Source organism: Arachis stenosperma, chromosome 6 (assembly GCF_014773155.1).
Source record: "Arachis stenosperma cultivar V10309 chromosome 6, arast.V10309.gnm1.PFL2, whole genome shotgun sequence".
Lineage (NCBI taxonomy): Eukaryota > Viridiplantae > Streptophyta > Magnoliopsida > Fabales > Fabaceae > Arachis > Arachis stenosperma.
The window spans coordinates 16556509-16574193 of NC_080382.1; the positions used below are offsets into that span (position 1 = coordinate 16556509).

Consider the following 17685-nt stretch of genomic DNA (forward strand, 5'->3'; position numbering starts at 1 on the left):
CGGGTCCCTGACGGGGAGGAGGGGTCTAGTCCGCAAATTGAAATACAATGCATATTCACCGTCCAATACAGTCTCATGTAGTTCCATACTATCCCGTACCCATTCACGGTTATTCAAATCCAAAGTCTTTCTATCCACGAGCCATCCTCTTAAATCTTGTTCTTCATAACTGCTTATGGTAGCTACGATAAGTTTTATTTCAGTTATATCAGTAGTCTCCGTGACCTCATACTTGAAGGAGTACTCATCAGGAGTGATCACTAGTAGCCTAACCATTATTCTGCATCATAAATAAAAAACACCACGAGTTAGAAAGAAAAATAAAAAATGCAGAATAGTAAACAAAAGGGAAAAAAATACACACATGAGGTATTTTTTTCAGGCTTCATGTTAATCGTTTCAGAGAGTGGAAATGAAATGATGACACCGCCTTGGCAATAGCCACAACTATGAAGTATCTGCAGTATCTCACACTCATGGCAAACCAGCTCACTAATGCTGGTTTGCTTGCCATCCTTGACGAATGCCGTCGTCTGGAGTCATTGAACTTCCGAGGATGTGCAAATCTTAACCTGCAGGAGTCTGTTTTGTGGGAAAGATGTGCTACGCAAATCAGAGACGTACAGCTTCTACCAGACGGGTATCTTTTTTATTCTTCTTGTTACTTAGATTTTTTTTTACTTGTACTTTTTTTATATAATAGAAATATATAAGGAGTACATAATATATAAGGGGTAATAATTTAACAAATATTTTTTTAAAAAATTTTTTATTCTTTTTAAAATGAGAACAAATTATTCTTTTTGACGCTAGGTGATGATCCGTTATGGCACTATGGTTGATCTTAATACCTTGTGTGACTATGATATGATATAAGGGTTCATAATTGGGGGTAGTTATTCCAATAGTCAGATGCCCAACCACAAATGGGAGGTAGTTTAATATTCCAAGAACTTACTATTTTTGTTTCTTTTGCAATTTTAGTAGAACTAGTGAACACTTCTTTTACTATTTTGTATTTTGATTTCATTTGGCGTCCGTTTGTTTTTTCCTTCATCACAGTCCTTTTCTCTTTACCTACATTTATACAAGTCAGTTTGTCTAAAATCAGTGGGAGCCATGATTAATTATTAAATTATTTTATTAAATTTTTCGTTTTGACTCCAATTAGTTGCTTGACAAATTTTCGTTTCACAACTGACCCTGTTGGTATAATGTAACTTGTTAAATATTATCATAACATTATAGTAATTAGTTGATACTGATATTTTTCAAAGTTTGATCAATATGAAATTTGAAATTAGTTCACGTAATTTAATTAGTGTTTATTTAATTAAGGCTATAAACCAATTTCAAATAGGATATTATAAATTACAAAGTATTTATCTAAAATAATTATTAGGGTATTTTACGATAGTATTAAACCAAGATGTGAAACAAAAAATTTGGCCAAAAAGACTGATAAGCTTTTCCGTCCAATACTCCAATTTATATACATTTATATTATATTTATATTTATATAAACTAAATCTTGGTTGTGTTATTCATGTCACACTATCTATGAAATTTTTAGATTATGAGAATCGAATACAAAATGAAAAAGTTTATTATGCATATATAACTTTTAATTTAAACTTTTTGCCACATTATTGGCCGGTGATTGCTTTGTGAGTGATCGATTGAAGAACGATGAAAGATGCTCCAAACTAAACAATTAAAAGTGGTCGATTATATTGTAGCTAGGGATATATAATATATGATACATCTTTTTTTAATTTGAACTTTGAATATAAATGGTAGCAATTTTTGTATAGAAGATTATCCTTTATTATTCGATCACATCAATACAAAATAGGTTATGGTTCTTCAATCTTCAAAATCTTCAATGTTCATCACAATATGTATAAAATTATTTTAATTACGAAAAATTTAAAAGAAGAAATTTAAATAGAGTATCAATAGTTAAAATTGTATTTCTGAGTTTGACACGAATTTACTAAATCTGAATCTAAATTGAGAAAATTAAATCTCATTATATGCTCCACTTTAAAAATTTTCGAAGAGATGTAGAAAGTATGGAGGGGATGAAACTTGAACTTGGTCTATAACTATAACTGTTGATTAGTTGCACCTTCTAATTAGTTAACGAACGATAGATTATATATAATTATTGAAAGTAAAATAGAATGAATATTTATATATATTAATATAAGGTGAATAAAAAATTTTATAATTGTCTTTATATGAAGATATTTTTTTATTATTAGATAATAAATTATAAAATTTGATTTTAATATATTATAAAATATTTTTTTAAATATAATTAAATAAATAAATCACATTTTTAATATAAGTATTTTTTATAAGAAAATATTTCAACATTTTCGTTTGAATAGGTGCTTTAATGTAAAACCTAGTTTTGAGGAGGGGTCATCCTCCACGTACCAACCAACCAATCAATCATTCTATGCAAATTGCAAAAGAAAATATATTCTTTTTTTGTATTGGATGCTTTGCCTATATATGTTTCATTTTTATTCAAAATAAATGATAATAATGTAATGATAAAAGTTGTGTTTGGCCTGAAAAGACTGGAAATCCCCACACCTTTAGTTTGTTCTAGTTTGATTTTGACTTTCTTGTCACTTTTCTTCTTGCAAATTATTACCAATCGACCTAACTTAAATATCAAACTAAGGGGGCAATGCTAATTAATATACCAAAAGAACTAATTTTATGATCAGAAATATTTGATAATAAAAAAAATCAAAAATAGTTAGAATTTATTTTATTTAGTATTTATTAATTAATAGTTGCAACAACAATTAAGTAATATTAAATAAAATAAATTCTGATTATTTTTTTATCTCCCTAATATTACTATTTCATAAAATTGATTATCACAACAAAAGAAAAAAGCCTTAATTATAAGGTGAAAACTCACATATATGTAATTATTTTTATGTGAAATTGATAGTTGAGAGTTGTTAGATGTGATAATTTAGTCAAATATATCAAATTATCTATCGACTTTCAACTATCAACTTTATATAAAATTAACTGTAGATAAGTTTCTACTTAATTATAAATACGTGGAAATGCAATATAATGTGATTTTTTGTCCCATCTTTATTTTAATTAACAAATGGAATTTTCTGAAAAATAATATATTACTATAGTTGTAAGTATTACTATTACAGTCTATTATTTTTTAGATCAATAGGAAAAATATTTCGGATATCCGTAAGTCGAAAACTACCGACTAATCCTTGGTCATATATGATTTCATCTTTCTGTGGGTGGTTGATCATGAAATCTTGTTATATCCATTATTTTTAAATTTAAAAAATTTTCCCCTTTGTATTCTCTCTTTTATTTTAGATCACATTCACATATATGGTCTCTATTGGAATTTGTTTCTTTCTTATTTTGTGTCTCATTTTGAAGAGAGTTGCGCTTGGCTGATTTAATTTGTTTATTTAAACAATTTTTTCATATTTAATTAAGTAATAAACTTAGGATTTAATGATTGTGACATATTAAGTGAACTGTCATTTTAGTATTTAGCTTCCCATGATGACGAAAACAATGGCATGAGAAACGGACAGAAATTAAAGTCTTGTCTGATCAACAAATTATAGCCAGACATGTACGCAGAGTGCATGCATGCAATTGTCTAAATCCTATTCCTATCAACAATAAATTCAAAATTTAGCACAGAACAAATTAATATGTGGCATGCATGATTAATTAAACTCATAATATTATTGATTCATAATTTCATATATCCAAATTACACCTGAAAATCTATCAAAAGGATTATTGTTATATAGTTTGTTGCCAACCAATTCATGGGTTCAGCAGAAACCTTTTTATTGTAGTGCTTATCTCATATATACATTACATGCGTTTATGTTTCCAACAAAAAATGTGGTTAAATACATTCAGCCACACTTTTAAATGCATTAGTCACACTTTATTGATGTTAAAAATGATAAATATATGCCATGCATGCATAACAAAAAGAATCTTGCTTCTGCCTCTTCAATTTGATTGTAGGGACATTATATTTATCATTCAAATAATAAATTAAAATAATTTCCATACCTTGCGGTTCAATAATTCCATTAGACCCCCTCTTTATTAAAAAATTATACAGACATTAGTATTACTCAAAAATAACCTAAAAAAATGAAGGTGAAAACTCAGGTGGAGTCGACTTCACGTGAAGTTGATAGCTGAGAGCCGTTAGATAAAAATTTAGTCAAATCAGTCAAATCATCTAACGGTTCTCAATTATCAATTTCACGTGAAGTCGACCGCACCTGAGTTTCCACAAAAAATGAAACACTGTAAAATATCAAATTAAAAAACAAAATTAGCAACAACTTTTAATGAATAGTACAGTCTCAACAATTATTTATTTAATTAACTCATATATTCAAGAACTTGCGCATGAAGAATCCCAGTTGGTTTGGCTTAATGTGCTTGTTTTGCTATGCACATCAGGACATATTCTCTGTTGTTCATACGTACGTTATTCTTTTACCTATAATAATATGCTTCATCATGCGTGCCACTTTCTATATAAGATAATGTAATAATAAAATAATAATGATATGAACTTATGATTAATTATTCCTTCTTTTCTGGGAGGTTTCAATTTACAACATAACAAAAGCTAGAATATAAAATTTGAGCTACTTTTTCATTTAATCGGTTGCTGCTACATTAATGCATATTATTTTTTGTCCACCTGCCATCGTATTGTTTAGCACTATAAGCTGTGAAACTTTTGGGTAGTACTTTTTCAATTTTCATATTTTAATATAATATTTATTAAAAAAATATTTTAATATCCACACAATATTAAAGAAAACATAATTCAATCTATACTATACATTTCGTTTTTTTTTGTGATAAATTAATATAAAAGACTATTAAGAGATTTTTTACAAACAACAACAACAACAAAGCCTTGTCCCACTAAATGGAGTCGGCTACATGAATCAAACGACGTCATTGTGCTCTGTCATGTATCATGTCTACAGAGAGACCATTTACATGTAGATCTCGTTTGACCACCTCATGGATGGTCTTCTTAGGTCTTCCTCTGCCTTTCGCCCTTTGTCCATATTCCATTTCATCCACCCTCCTGACTGGATGTTCTATCGGTCTTCTTCTCACATGTCCAAACCACCTGAGACGCGATTCAACCATCTTTTCCACAATGGGTGCTACTCCAACTCTCTCCCTTATATCTTCATTCCTTATTTTATCCAATCGCGTATGACAACTCATCCATCTCAACATCTTCATCTCGGCCACACTCAGCTTATGTTCGTGCTCCCCTTTTGCCGCCCAACACTCCGTACCATACAGCATAGCCGGTCTTATAGCGGTGCGATAGAATTTACCTTTAAGTTTTAAAGGCACTTTTTTGTCGCATATAAAACCAGATGCACTCCGCCATTTTGACCAACCTGCTTGGATCCTATGATTTACATCCTGTTCAATCTCTCCATTATCCTGTATGATGCACCTAAGATACTTAAAACTTTTAACTTTTATTAGGATGTTTTCTCCAATCTTCACCTCTATATTGGGTTTTTCCTTCTCAGACTGAACTTACATTTCATATATTTCGTCTTGCTACGGCTTATGCGCAGACCATACACTTCTAAAGCTTCTCTCCATAACTCCAACTTCTTATTTAGGTCTTCCCTAGACTCTCCCATAAGGACGATATCATCGGCAAAAAGCATGCACCATGGCACAGGCTCTTGGATGTGCTCTGTGAGTACTTCCAAGACTAATGTGAAAAGGTATGGACTTAAGGATGATCCTTGGTGTAATCCTATACCAATAGGGAATTCCTTCGTCACACCACCTTGAGTCTTCACACTAGTTGTGGCCCTATCATACATGTCTTTAATTGCCCGAATATATGCGATCCTTACTCTCCTCTTTTCTAAAACCTTCCATAAGACCTCCCTTGGTACCCTATCATACGCTTTTTCCAAATCAATAAACACCATATGTAAATCCCTTTTATTACTACGATACCTCTCCATCATCCTTCTTAATAGCTATATCGCTTCAGTGGTAGATCTTCCTGGCATTAATCCAAATTGGTTCTCTGTTACTTGTGTCTCTTTTCTCAACATCCGTTCTATCACCCTTTCCCATAACTTCATAGTATGACTCATAAGCTTAATCCCCCTATAGTTTTCGCAACTTTGTATATCCCCCTTATTCTTATAGATAGGTACCAAGGTGCTCTTTCTCCACTCATCAGGCATCTTCTTTGACCTTAAAATCTCATTAAAAAGCTTGGTTAACCAGTTGATGCCTTTTTCTCCAAGACCTTCCAAATCTCAATCGGAATATTATTAGGTCCTACTGCCCTGCCATTTTTCATCTGCTTTAGAGCCTCTTTTACCTCGAAGTCTCGAATCCTTTGATAGTAGTCAAAGTTTTGATCTTCTTCCCTTGTGCATAATCGACCAAGGCTCGGAAGAGTCTTCTGTCCCTCATTAAATAACTCGTAGAAGTAGCTCTTCCACCTTTCATTAATCTTCTCCTCTTGAGCCAACACCTCTCCATCCTTATCCTTTATGCACTTAACCTGATCCAAATCTCTCGTTCTTCTTTTTCGGCTCTTTACGATTCTATATATACCTTTTTTCTCCTTCCTTCGTGCCCAAAGACTGATAGAGACCCTCATATGTTATTGTTTTTGCTTCACTTACAACCACTTTTGTCTCTTTCTTAGCTGTCTTATATTTTTTCCAATTATCTGCGTTGCGGCATAAAGACCACTCTTTAAAGCATTCCCTTTTTATCTTTATATTTTCTTGTATACTCGCATTCCACCACCAGGACTCCTTGTCTCTTGGTCTTATTCCTTTAGATTCACCAAAACTTTCTTTTGCTGTTCTTCTAATAACTTTTGCCATCTCCCTCCACATCTCTTCCGCGCTTCCATTCCCATCCCACTTTACCTCTTCTCCTACCCGTCTTAGGAAGCTTCTTTGTTCCTCACCTTTCATCCGCCACCACCTCGTCCTTGGGTTCTTCGTATGATGTCTTTTCCTCAACTTTTGCTCAACGCAAAAATCCATGACGAGCACCCTATGATGTGTTGTCAAACTCTCTCCCGGGATAATTTTACAGTTAATGCAAAATTTTCGGTCGACTCTCCTCAGCAAGAAGAAGTCGATTTGAGAGCTTGTCATGCCACTCTTATAGGTTATAAGATGTTCGTCTCTCTTTTTAAAACATGTATTTGCGATGAGAAGATCAAAGGTTGAGGAAAAGTCCAAAATAGTTTTACCCTTGGCATTGATCACCCCGAAACCATGGCCTCCGTGAATACTCCCATATCCAGTCACTTCTCTCCCAACATGGTCATTTAAATCTCCTCCTAAGAAAATCTTATCTCCCAAAGGTATGCCTTGAACCAAACTCTCTAGATCCTCCCAAAACCTTATCTTGTGTTGTTCGTCCGAACCCACTTGCGGTGCATAGGCGCTAATCACATGGAAAGCACCTCCCTCCACCACAAGTTTGATAGAGATGATCCGATCTTCCACCCTCTTGACATCCACTATGTCCTTCTTCCACTGCTTATCCACAATTATTTCAACCCCATTCCTATTCTTCACCTTTCCTGTATACCAAAGTTTGAAACCAGAAGTATCCAACTCCCTAGCCTTTGCACCAACCTATTTTGTTTCTTGTAAGCACATAATGTTAATCTTCCTCCTTGTCATGGTGTCCACCACCTCCATGGACTTTCCTGTTAGAGTGTCTATGTTCCATGTCCCAAATCTTAACCTTCTGTCGCTTCAACCTTTACCTTTTACTTTGTGAACTAGCTTATTTACTCTCGTCCGTTCACAAAAACGCTAAAACCTTGCTCATTTAACACTACATTCGGGCACCGATGCAGCGGCTCTTGCTTTGACACCGTACTCGAGCCATACGACGCGTTGCTTCCAGGCAACGACCTAACTTTAGCGCAATAATGTCTTTGATTCATGTCATGGGAGTTCGGCTATATTTTTATATTGGTTGTCGATCCTTTATCCGGGTTTAGAACCGACTATGTACCGCAAGTGTAACATAGGTAGAGTTATTAAGAGATTTTTTAATTAAGAAAAATAATCAACTACTCTCAAATTATCAAAATACATTAATATAACTTTTTTATTTTTACATTGATATAAATTTTATACTAAATCGAGTTGAGTTAGAGAAAATATAAAAAATCAAATCAAATTTTCATACATCTCCCACACACCCACCACATATCATCCCTACAAAGAATTACAACTTTTAACAAAATTGCATTAGGCCCAAGCCGAACCAATGTGAAATTTCATGAGACAAAAAGAATACAAGACCAAAAATAAAAATAAAAAATAAAAGAATAAAAGAAAAGCGAGTACTTCATTTAAATCAAAACTGGTCCTCTTTTGAGACATTAAGACTACATTTGTTTCCTGGGATTGAAACTAAGTCTGAGTATAGTGCTTGGTCATCAGAGACTGAAACTAAAATTTCTAGGGACAGAAATTGAAATTTTAATATTTCTTTTCAAAAATACTCTTATTTAACTTTTCAAATTTCAAATCTACCCCTCAATTTCTATATTTATCTTAAACTAATCATGATACTTAAACATAACTCATTCCTATACATTTTACACCAAACGCAGACTTAATTTAGTATTTGTCTCTTAGTCTCTATTTCTCAATCTCAATTGCAAACGCAGCTTAACATACAACATGAATCTATTGCTAGAATCCATCACATATCTTGTAGATATCAAGATCAACTTTAACGAGATAACCCCACACTTGAAAAAGGTACCAAATGAGAATCCGGCCCAAAATTTTCCCTAAATACAATTTTTATTAGTTTCTATAAAGACTTCTCAAGCAGTCATGGATGTGTTCATCTCATTCAGTATGCGGAGGTATCTATTATGGTCTAAGGTGTTCTTGAAGCCAGGAAGGAAATCTATAAAGAACCTTAGAACTGCAGCAAGACGTTGACTGTCATTGGAAACAAATGCTGCTTCCAAGAACAATGCCGGCCGGATGCTATCCACCTGAAAATAATTCCGACATTGGTTTACTTCAGAGTTTTGCAATTTTAGAGGGCGAAAAATCATTAACCAAGACCCAATGACCATTTCTTGTTTTTCCCTATACATTTATTAGTCATTGGTCTGTCTGTAAATACTAGCTCTAATACTCTCTCTTTAAAACAGTTGCTTTTCATCTTTGACAATTTCATGAATCAATAACCACGTCGCTCATCTCTGAAGTAACTACTAACTACCAGTAACACAATCTCCCCAACCATAATGCCAAAAACATTGCTCAATTTGGATTATAAACAATTACCAGTTAAGTTACTATGCAGTGAATGATGGAGTTTTTGCAAGCAATAACACCAGCATAGTCGATAATTACCTTGAATTTCCGTGCATATCGTAATGCTTGCATGTGGTATCCATCTTGCAGTAGCAGCATCACATAATCATGATGTAAACCAAGCTGTCTCAGCATGTCCAGTCCAAGCTTCCTAGTTTGCGTATTCTGACGACCAGACTCTAGGAGCTGTAGTGCAACTTCCTTAGAGGGCTCCAAAATCTGTTACAAAGAGAGTCTGGTTTCAAAATAAAACTTAACAATAATTTAGTATAAAGGCCTTGCACCTCCAAAATAATAATAGAGAAATTTCAGTAACCTTGTTTATGACAAACAACCCAAGTTCTGCATATCGTTCATTGCGGACCAGCAATTGAATTATCAATACATACAGATTTGGGAGTGCTCGAATCTTTTCCACATTTGTACTGCAATAATAAATAGAGAACATTGAGGATCTGGTCCAAAAATAAAAAAAATACTAGCAGTAGTGTACATAACCTATGGCAAAATGATGTGAATGTGGAATTGCGTTATGTAGTTAAGGAATTTAAGTTGCAGACTTCAACATCTTTTTAAATGGGCAAAATTAATATTCTCTGTTGTACACAGAAAGTGGAAAATCTATGGTAAGCTTTTTGGAGCTAAAACTGTAAAACAGCTTCTAGACTATTGAGTGATAGCATACCTGTGAAGGAATTCAATAATGATGGCAACCAAGTAAGAAGGGTCTCCAACCATCTCTTCATCAATGGGAGAAAAGACAAAGCTGTACATCTCATCTGGTGAAATTGCTGCGGAGGCGAGTTGGGATTCCTCTTGCCCAAGCTGCAGAGATGATTGCGTAACATGAGCATTATGAACTTCAGTTCCAGAGGAGTTCTCATCATTCACTTCATCCCCAACTTGGTTCTCCTTTGAATTGCGTTTTGGATTTGCAGTACGGGACTCATCCTCAGAATCCAGACTTAAAGCTTTACTAGAAGATCCTCTGTCCACCCTTGCATCGGATTCATGTGCAATTGATTTTCCAATTGCATTTGTTCCTACAGCAGATACATCAGCACCAGCATTTTGTACACTAGATGCCGATGGCTTCTCTGGCTTCAGGCCCTTAAGATAGCTACCGGTCTTAATTGAATGAGAGTATGAGGTAACCACTACGTGTATAGCTTTGGCAACTACAGGTACAGGCCTATGCTCCAGAATAAGTGTTCGAATTATACCTAAGCACAATTGTTTTGCCTGAAAGAGCAGAAATGAGGTTATGTATTCCAATATAATCAAATAACTAACTTGAAGTTACAAACGAAACTAGTATATGTTTTTTTTTAAATATCTGAAAGAAAAAGAAAAAAGAAAAAGAATACAGACAGCATGCATAACTATAATCCCACACCAGTAACATACATGCTCTAACAAAGAAAGAAGGTCTGCAGGAGGATCACGGAGCAAAAGAAAGCCATCCCTAAACTTATATAGGTGAGAATACCATTAATATATGTAGTCTTTTTCTAGGGAAAAAAAATGTAAAATAAAAGCATGGCCTTAAGGGCCCATTTATATAAGGGATTTTTCCAGAATCACATTCTGGATTCCAGTGCAATGTCTTGATAAAGTATACAAGCAAATTTAGCATTCTTAGGTTTAGCAAGACTGCTAAAGAATTGGTATCCCAAAAGCTAAAAAAAATAAATCAATATATAGTCTCGCTGTAGACATGATACATGACAGAGCTCAATGGCGTCGTTTGATTCATGTAACCGACCCCACCTAGTGGAACAAGGCTTTGTTGTTGTTGTTTGTTTGTTTGTATATGTAAAATCTTGAAAACACACATACATGTGTAACTTTTCCAGGCAATGAACACGAAATCATGCTTTTTGTATATATATGGCAGATGGTAACTGTCTTGTCTAACACTATTCTTACGTGCCTTGTTGCTCAACCCTAGCTAACAATCACAAATTTTCTCCTTGTACACGACGGGATACTACTGCTTCATTATTGTATCTGAAGCACTAATCAAACCTAAAGTATTGCTCCGGTGAGGTAGGGTGTGGGGGAAAGATACCTTGTTAGCTTCCAACTTCCTCCGCTGCAGGAACTCTAATATTGATGGGGCCTCTGAGATACTGGCAGAAATTGCCTGCAATATAAGACTACTCGTGAAAAGCAAGCACACTAAACATGATATTGATACTCAAGAAGAAATTACTTACCTCTAAGTCTAAATGAAACTTCCATAATAACTTGTTGGTCACATCACATACAAGGTCAGGCACTAGAAAAGTCCATGAATCGGCATAGGTAACTGCTTCATGATTACTCACGTTACTGTATGAACTGTGACTTTCTCTACCACTAGATTGAGACGTAGTAGTACTGGACCTAGGAAAACCTCTTAGCAATAAAGGAAGGGGTGCAGATATTGGAGCTCGAGAATCTGCAAAGAGATCATAAAGTATGACAACCTTTGCTTCAATTTGATGGATAAGAAGTACATTGTCAACCACACTCACAGCAACCCTGCTGGAATATATTGGTAGAGAACCCTGCAAATATCATGAACACAACTCTCGTTTCATATTGTCTATAGTTCAATGCAAAACCACACAAGATAAAAGAATGAAATTACTTATCCTAGACGTACATATTTTGTTTTTCAAACTTCTACTACAAAATTTAAGCAAACGTTAATTTGGTCAATCAGAAGAAACAGAATTGTATTGACTTTAACATAATGAATCTTACAAGGTCAAATTAGAAGTCTCTTAAAGTATGAGAATCTAATTCCTGTCCTGATATTTCTTATTGAATTATAGCAGTCTGATTGCTTATCCATGGTCAATTAATAACAAATTTCTTTTATTCTAGTAAGTAAATTGATAGGCACTTCGTGCCTAGTGATTTGATTTCCTTAGTTTTAAAATAAAAACATAGTATCAAAATTGATAATGGAGTAAAACCAAAACCATTTTAGTTTAACAGATTTGAGCAAAATGAGTAAGAGTATAAAAGGGAACATAAATTGTTATTAAAAAGCAGTTTTCTTGACCAACCCATTATGTGAATTAATTGTTCTATATATGAAACAATAAACCTAAAAACGTCACGTGAACTCCCACCCCATACAAAACTGTATCTGTTTAAAATAATAAAATTGACGTGCCTGTACCACCAAGGTAGGACAACATCCTCCACAGAAAATTGACATTTTTTCAGAAGCTATGTTAAGCTAACCTAGGTATGAGTATTGAATTCAGTGTGATACCATATGTAAATACAATAACAAAATATGGGTATGGTAATATATATTAAACAAAAAATATCATGATTATATATATAATAAAAATAAATATTAGTAAAACATTTATCAACATTTATAATATAATTGAAGAAAAATTCTTTATATGGGCCAAATTTAGATTTATACATTGAACTTTTCAAGTAATAAAATTTTAACATAGTAAACATTCACCAAAAGAAAAACTTTTAGAATTATGCAAAAGAACAAAAAATACAAATACAAAAGTATAATATGAGTATTGATACAGAATGGGTATTAATATAGGTAAATCACCAAAATTGAAGTATTTGTGCATAATAGTTCTGAGGAGATTTCTAATTTTCTTTTAAAGAAAAGACAGTTTAGGGTAAATTCAAAACAGTAACTCGTAAAGAAATTTGAGTAAACCAACCTGCTGAATCACAGCATCACGATATAGCCTATATGAATGGAGTAGCATAGCAACTCTATCAACTTGCAAGCAATATATCCTACCATAACTGTAAAAAGAAAAGGCCAAAAAATCAAAAACAGAAAACCAAAAAACAAAAAACAAAGTGAGCTGTGTAAATTATGACGACTTAAGCTTGAATGCTTAAAGAAATCAAATACTGATATACATACACAGTGATAATAAAGATGTCTTCAGCTGCTAAAACAGGCTTACTATTGGCCTCAGATTTGGCCATAACCATGTCAAACCTTGGCAAGCGAACAATATCTGCAGATGAAATCTAACAAGAAATGCGTTGCTGTGTTAGCCACATGAAATAACATGAAGTTCGTCAGTTGACATTCTACACTGATACTCTTAAGCAACATGACGAAGCTGCACTGATACGTGTCTTTTTTTCTGAACAATAATGATCTCAAATCCTACTTTGACTAACAATAAATTACAATTCTTCCATGAGCTACAAAGCAGGTCAGCAGTATTGAAATTTAGCTACAGCTTGATATTATAAAGGATTCATCTTTGCACATACACTAATTACAAATCCTAGTTCATGTCATAGCAAATAACTTGTCCTGTCACAAGGTAATTTCATGATGAATCTTATTATTATTTGACAAACCAAATAAATGTATTTCTAACATAATAATTAGCATGAAAGAGGAAGTATAATATGCAAGTTTTACCTGAAATCCATGGAATGTCTTGCACTGCATTCCAGAAGCAAGAAGAACCAACCGACTTTCATGTGTGTAAACGTACCAACTCACATTGATTTTCTTTGTTTCGACCAATTGAAGTGATTTAGAGGCTGAATTATATGCATACAAGTCTAGACCACTGTTGAAATAGATTGTAATTCAGTTCTTCATTTATTTTATGTTTATATATATAAAAGAAGAAAAACTGTACATTTCCAGCTAATAAATATTTTCTCTATCTTTTGTTGTCTTCAATGAATTTAACATCAGAATGTATTAAAAAGCTGCATCATTAAAAAATGTGAATTTTATCACCAAAGAGGGGTGGAAAAGTCAACAATACCTGGTCTTAACAATTACAATATCACATTGTTGGCTATCAGTCCAAAAAAAACCAAGTATGCTTTCTGATTCTGGCCTGCACTTATGGCTAAAAGTTTCCCTTGTCTCTCTAATCTGAAATTGTATCTCATGGTTCGATCGTTGGATCGCGATAACCTTTGTGTTTAAAGAGTATCGAATAGCTAAAATAGGCCCCTCACTTATTAAATCAGTGGTGGGATCAATAAGAGGATCAAAGGGAACAACTTTCCATGAAAACACCTGAACATTAAAACAATCATTCTGGATTCAACATTTGAATAAGGGAGTATGGAAATAGATTAATAACAAATCATTTCAAAGTAATGTAACAAGGTCGACATCATGTTTCTCTAAATAGGAAAATTTTACAAGGTACGTCATATTACTTGATCAGCTGTTGGAGAGAGTAGCAATTTGTTTCCATCATCATAAAACAATCCCTTTGATCCAGGAACATTGCACCGAAATGGTGGATACTGAATGTAAGCATGTGAAAGGCCACCAGTGCCGCTGAGACCTATATTAGGTTTTGATGTTGATGCTTTTCCAGCCATGTTGCTGAGTCCTCTTTCACTGCAGCAAACCTCTCTAAATTAAATATACTAGACAGCAGATTTAAGTAATGCATCTTAATTAACAGGTGATACAAGGACTAAAAGTTGAACCTGTGCTATGTCCAACTATTGGACCTTCCTCTTAGACTGATGGCAGCAAAATTATTCTCTAAATGCTTCTCTTCATAAACACTAAGCTATTTAGTGCGAGCTTAAACCTTCTTTTTCAACTGATTTATATAATATAAGATATATCAGAAATGCAAAAAATATAGCAACTATTCAGCTGTACAACATAATAACTACAAAAAATAGGAAGAAAAACCAACAGTTCTTAAAATTAGAAGTAGTTTGTAGCCCACAGAAGTAATTAAATGAAGCTTTCGGAAAGGTTTCTGTTCAGTCTTTCTTGAATGCTTTTGCTCAGAATGAAAAACATAGAAGGTATCTTTTGCTTTTTCCTTAAATTGAAACAAACAACTTTATAGCCGAACTGACAAGCCACGGTAGTAGCAAAAATTTCAAGGCAAGCCAATTGTAGAATACAATACCGTATTCTGCATACAACTTTTTAATGCCAGAAACTCCTTTGCACAGACATCACGTTCAATCTCTGGAACCTTGGATGCAACACAGCTCCCATATGCTTTTGCCTATTAGATGAGATTAACCAAATAAATTTTTATAATCAACCACCAAGTACCAACCGATGACTATGAAAGGACGGAAAGAATATAAGAGAAAAGACAAGCACTTAATTTATACAATGCAACTCATTACCTCCCTTTGCCAGCAACAAGATGTTTAATCACAACCACAAACATACTTCAAAGTGAAAAATGATAAATTCATGTCACCTATTACTAAGAAGCTACCAAAGTTATTATGTAAATCTTAAGGCCAACATGATGTTCTACTTCTGCATGCAATTTCATTATGTAACTCAAAATAAAAATCACAGTAGTGGGTCACTCTAAGATAGAAACAAACCTGAGATGTACAATTCACTAAAATGCGGTTGAGAGTAGAAGTAGTTTTCGTCTTTTCCTTCATGTCGAAAACACTGCAAAATTTACAAAAAACTACAATTACAACATAGCTAACAATCTTAATATCGAATATTCTGAATTTTCAAAGACCATTGATAAAATTTTAATTTCTCCTTAAAAACTTCAAATCACCAGAACAACTATACTTCAAATCGAATTTCTAGCATCAAACAAATATTAAGCCCCCAAATGACCCTTTTCGCCCCAATTCGCTTTCACAGAAGATTAGAAATTGTTAAATCATAGCACACAATTATAATTGAATATCTAAATTAAAAAGAAAAAGAATATATAGAAAACGGAGTATATGCATATTAATCCGAGAATTGCAAACAAAACAACTCAAATCAAAGAAAAAGAAGAGAGCAGAAGTTAGTTCACCATTAAGAATGTGAAATATGCATATCTGCTTCTGCAACAGAATAACGAATCGCAGATCACGAGGCAAGCTTGATTATGTTTATATACGATTCATTTTCAACAGTGGAACTACCTAACAGTCTCGCGTTAATGTTTCAAACTTGCGACTCTTAACTACTCCTACCAGCAAGTGTTCCTTGAGGTTGCAAGAACCGGACCGGTCAATGATCTAGTGAAATAACTGGTTCAATGATTTAGAAATTTAACCGGAATTCAATCGGAATTTAACCGATTTAACTAAATATAAAATTAAATTATTAAAAATTTAATATATACTTTTAAATATTTAAATTTAATACTTTTTAAATAGATAAAATTCAAAATTTTATAATTTTATATAATAAATTATTCATTAAAAATTCAAAAATAATTTTAAAAATCAACATTCATAGCTAACAAAAATCAAAATACATATAATACCACAATAGGTATTCCAATTTCATAAAAATAATAATAAAACTATAACAACAGCATAAACAATGATCGAAACATTGTACCATAACCCAGAATCAACAACTCAGAAAAAAAATCAATCTTACAATTTCAAGAAATCACTGAAAAAATTAAATAAACAAAGATCAAATTGCTAAATTGTTAAGTAGTCAAGAGGTTCAAAACTCAAAAGGGGCTAAGAAATCCAATTAACCAACTTAAAATGATAAAGACCTGAGAAGAGAATCTTAAATTCCAATATCCATAAAATTAATTCAGAGTTCAATGTCCATACAATTAACTCAATCCATGTAATTAACTCAGAAATCAGAATATATACAACAACAATTTAAAAAATTAAAAAGAAAAAATAAACGCAACTCAAGGAGAGTAGATGAGTGCTTATCGGAGATGATGACCGAGTAGTGAAACGGAGGTGACTTGCGAAGAGAAGACAGCCAAGTAGACACGCCCGCGACGGCGAGGAGAACTGGGCGACGCGAGGAGAACAAGGCAACGCGAGGAGAAGAATAGACCTTTGAGAGGAGAAGACGAGGATGGCAACAACCGCGCTGACGCCGGGGGCTGATGGTGGGGGCGTGGCTGGGTGCTCCTCTGATAGTGGGTTTTCGGCGACCGGAGCAGACGGCGGGTGGAAAGAGATTTAGGGTTGGGTTGGAATCACACAGAGTGTCAGAGAGAAAGGGGTGGGGTGGGGTGGGGTGGGGTGGGGTGGGGTGGGGGTGGGGGTGGGGCGACAAGCTTGCGCAGGCGAAGGGAAGGGGAAGACGACGGAGAGAGAGATTGCGGTGCTGGGTAGGAGACGGCTGGGAGAGGAAGAAAACGATTTCAGAAGAGAGAGGGTTAGTGGGTTACGCGTTAGGGTTGATTTGGGACTGGGTGCAAGTGGGTTTTGTTCTTTTTATCTTTTTGGCGTCAAAACGACGCCGTTTTCAGAAAGAAAACAAAACCGGACATTA

At 33.9% G+C, this 17685-nt stretch overlaps 1 protein-coding gene across 4 annotated transcripts; it reads right to left on the reverse strand.

The window, feature by feature from the left end:
• Positions 1-8435: 8435 nt before the first annotated feature.
• LOC130933432 (uncharacterized) lies at positions 8436-17274 on the reverse strand. 4 transcript variants are annotated; one of them, XM_057863042.1, is made up of 16 exons: positions 17087-17274; positions 16235-16442; positions 15795-15867; positions 15356-15457; positions 14916-15034; positions 14637-14823; positions 14231-14490; positions 13873-14026; positions 13357-13466; positions 13145-13232; positions 11666-11998; positions 11518-11592; positions 10132-10688; positions 9763-9871; positions 9486-9665; positions 8436-9118 (listed from the first exon to the last, which is right to left on the reverse strand). In XM_057863042.1, the coding sequence occupies exons 6-16, from the start codon at positions 14802-14804 to the stop codon at positions 8942-8944; spliced, it is 2211 nt and encodes a 736-aa protein (XP_057719025.1). In that variant the 5' UTR covers positions 14805-14823; positions 14916-15034; positions 15356-15457; positions 15795-15867; positions 16235-16442; positions 17087-17274; the 3' UTR covers positions 8436-8941. The 4 variants fall into 4 exon arrangements, 3 of the variants coding, with proteins under 3 accessions (XP_057719025.1, XP_057719024.1, XP_057719026.1); XR_009067721.1 differs by lacking the exon at positions 17087-17274 and having other exon boundaries at positions 9486-9681; positions 16235-17067; XM_057863041.1 differs by lacking the exon at positions 17087-17274 and having other exon boundaries at positions 16235-17064.
• Between the last annotated feature and the right edge of the window lie 411 nt (positions 17275-17685).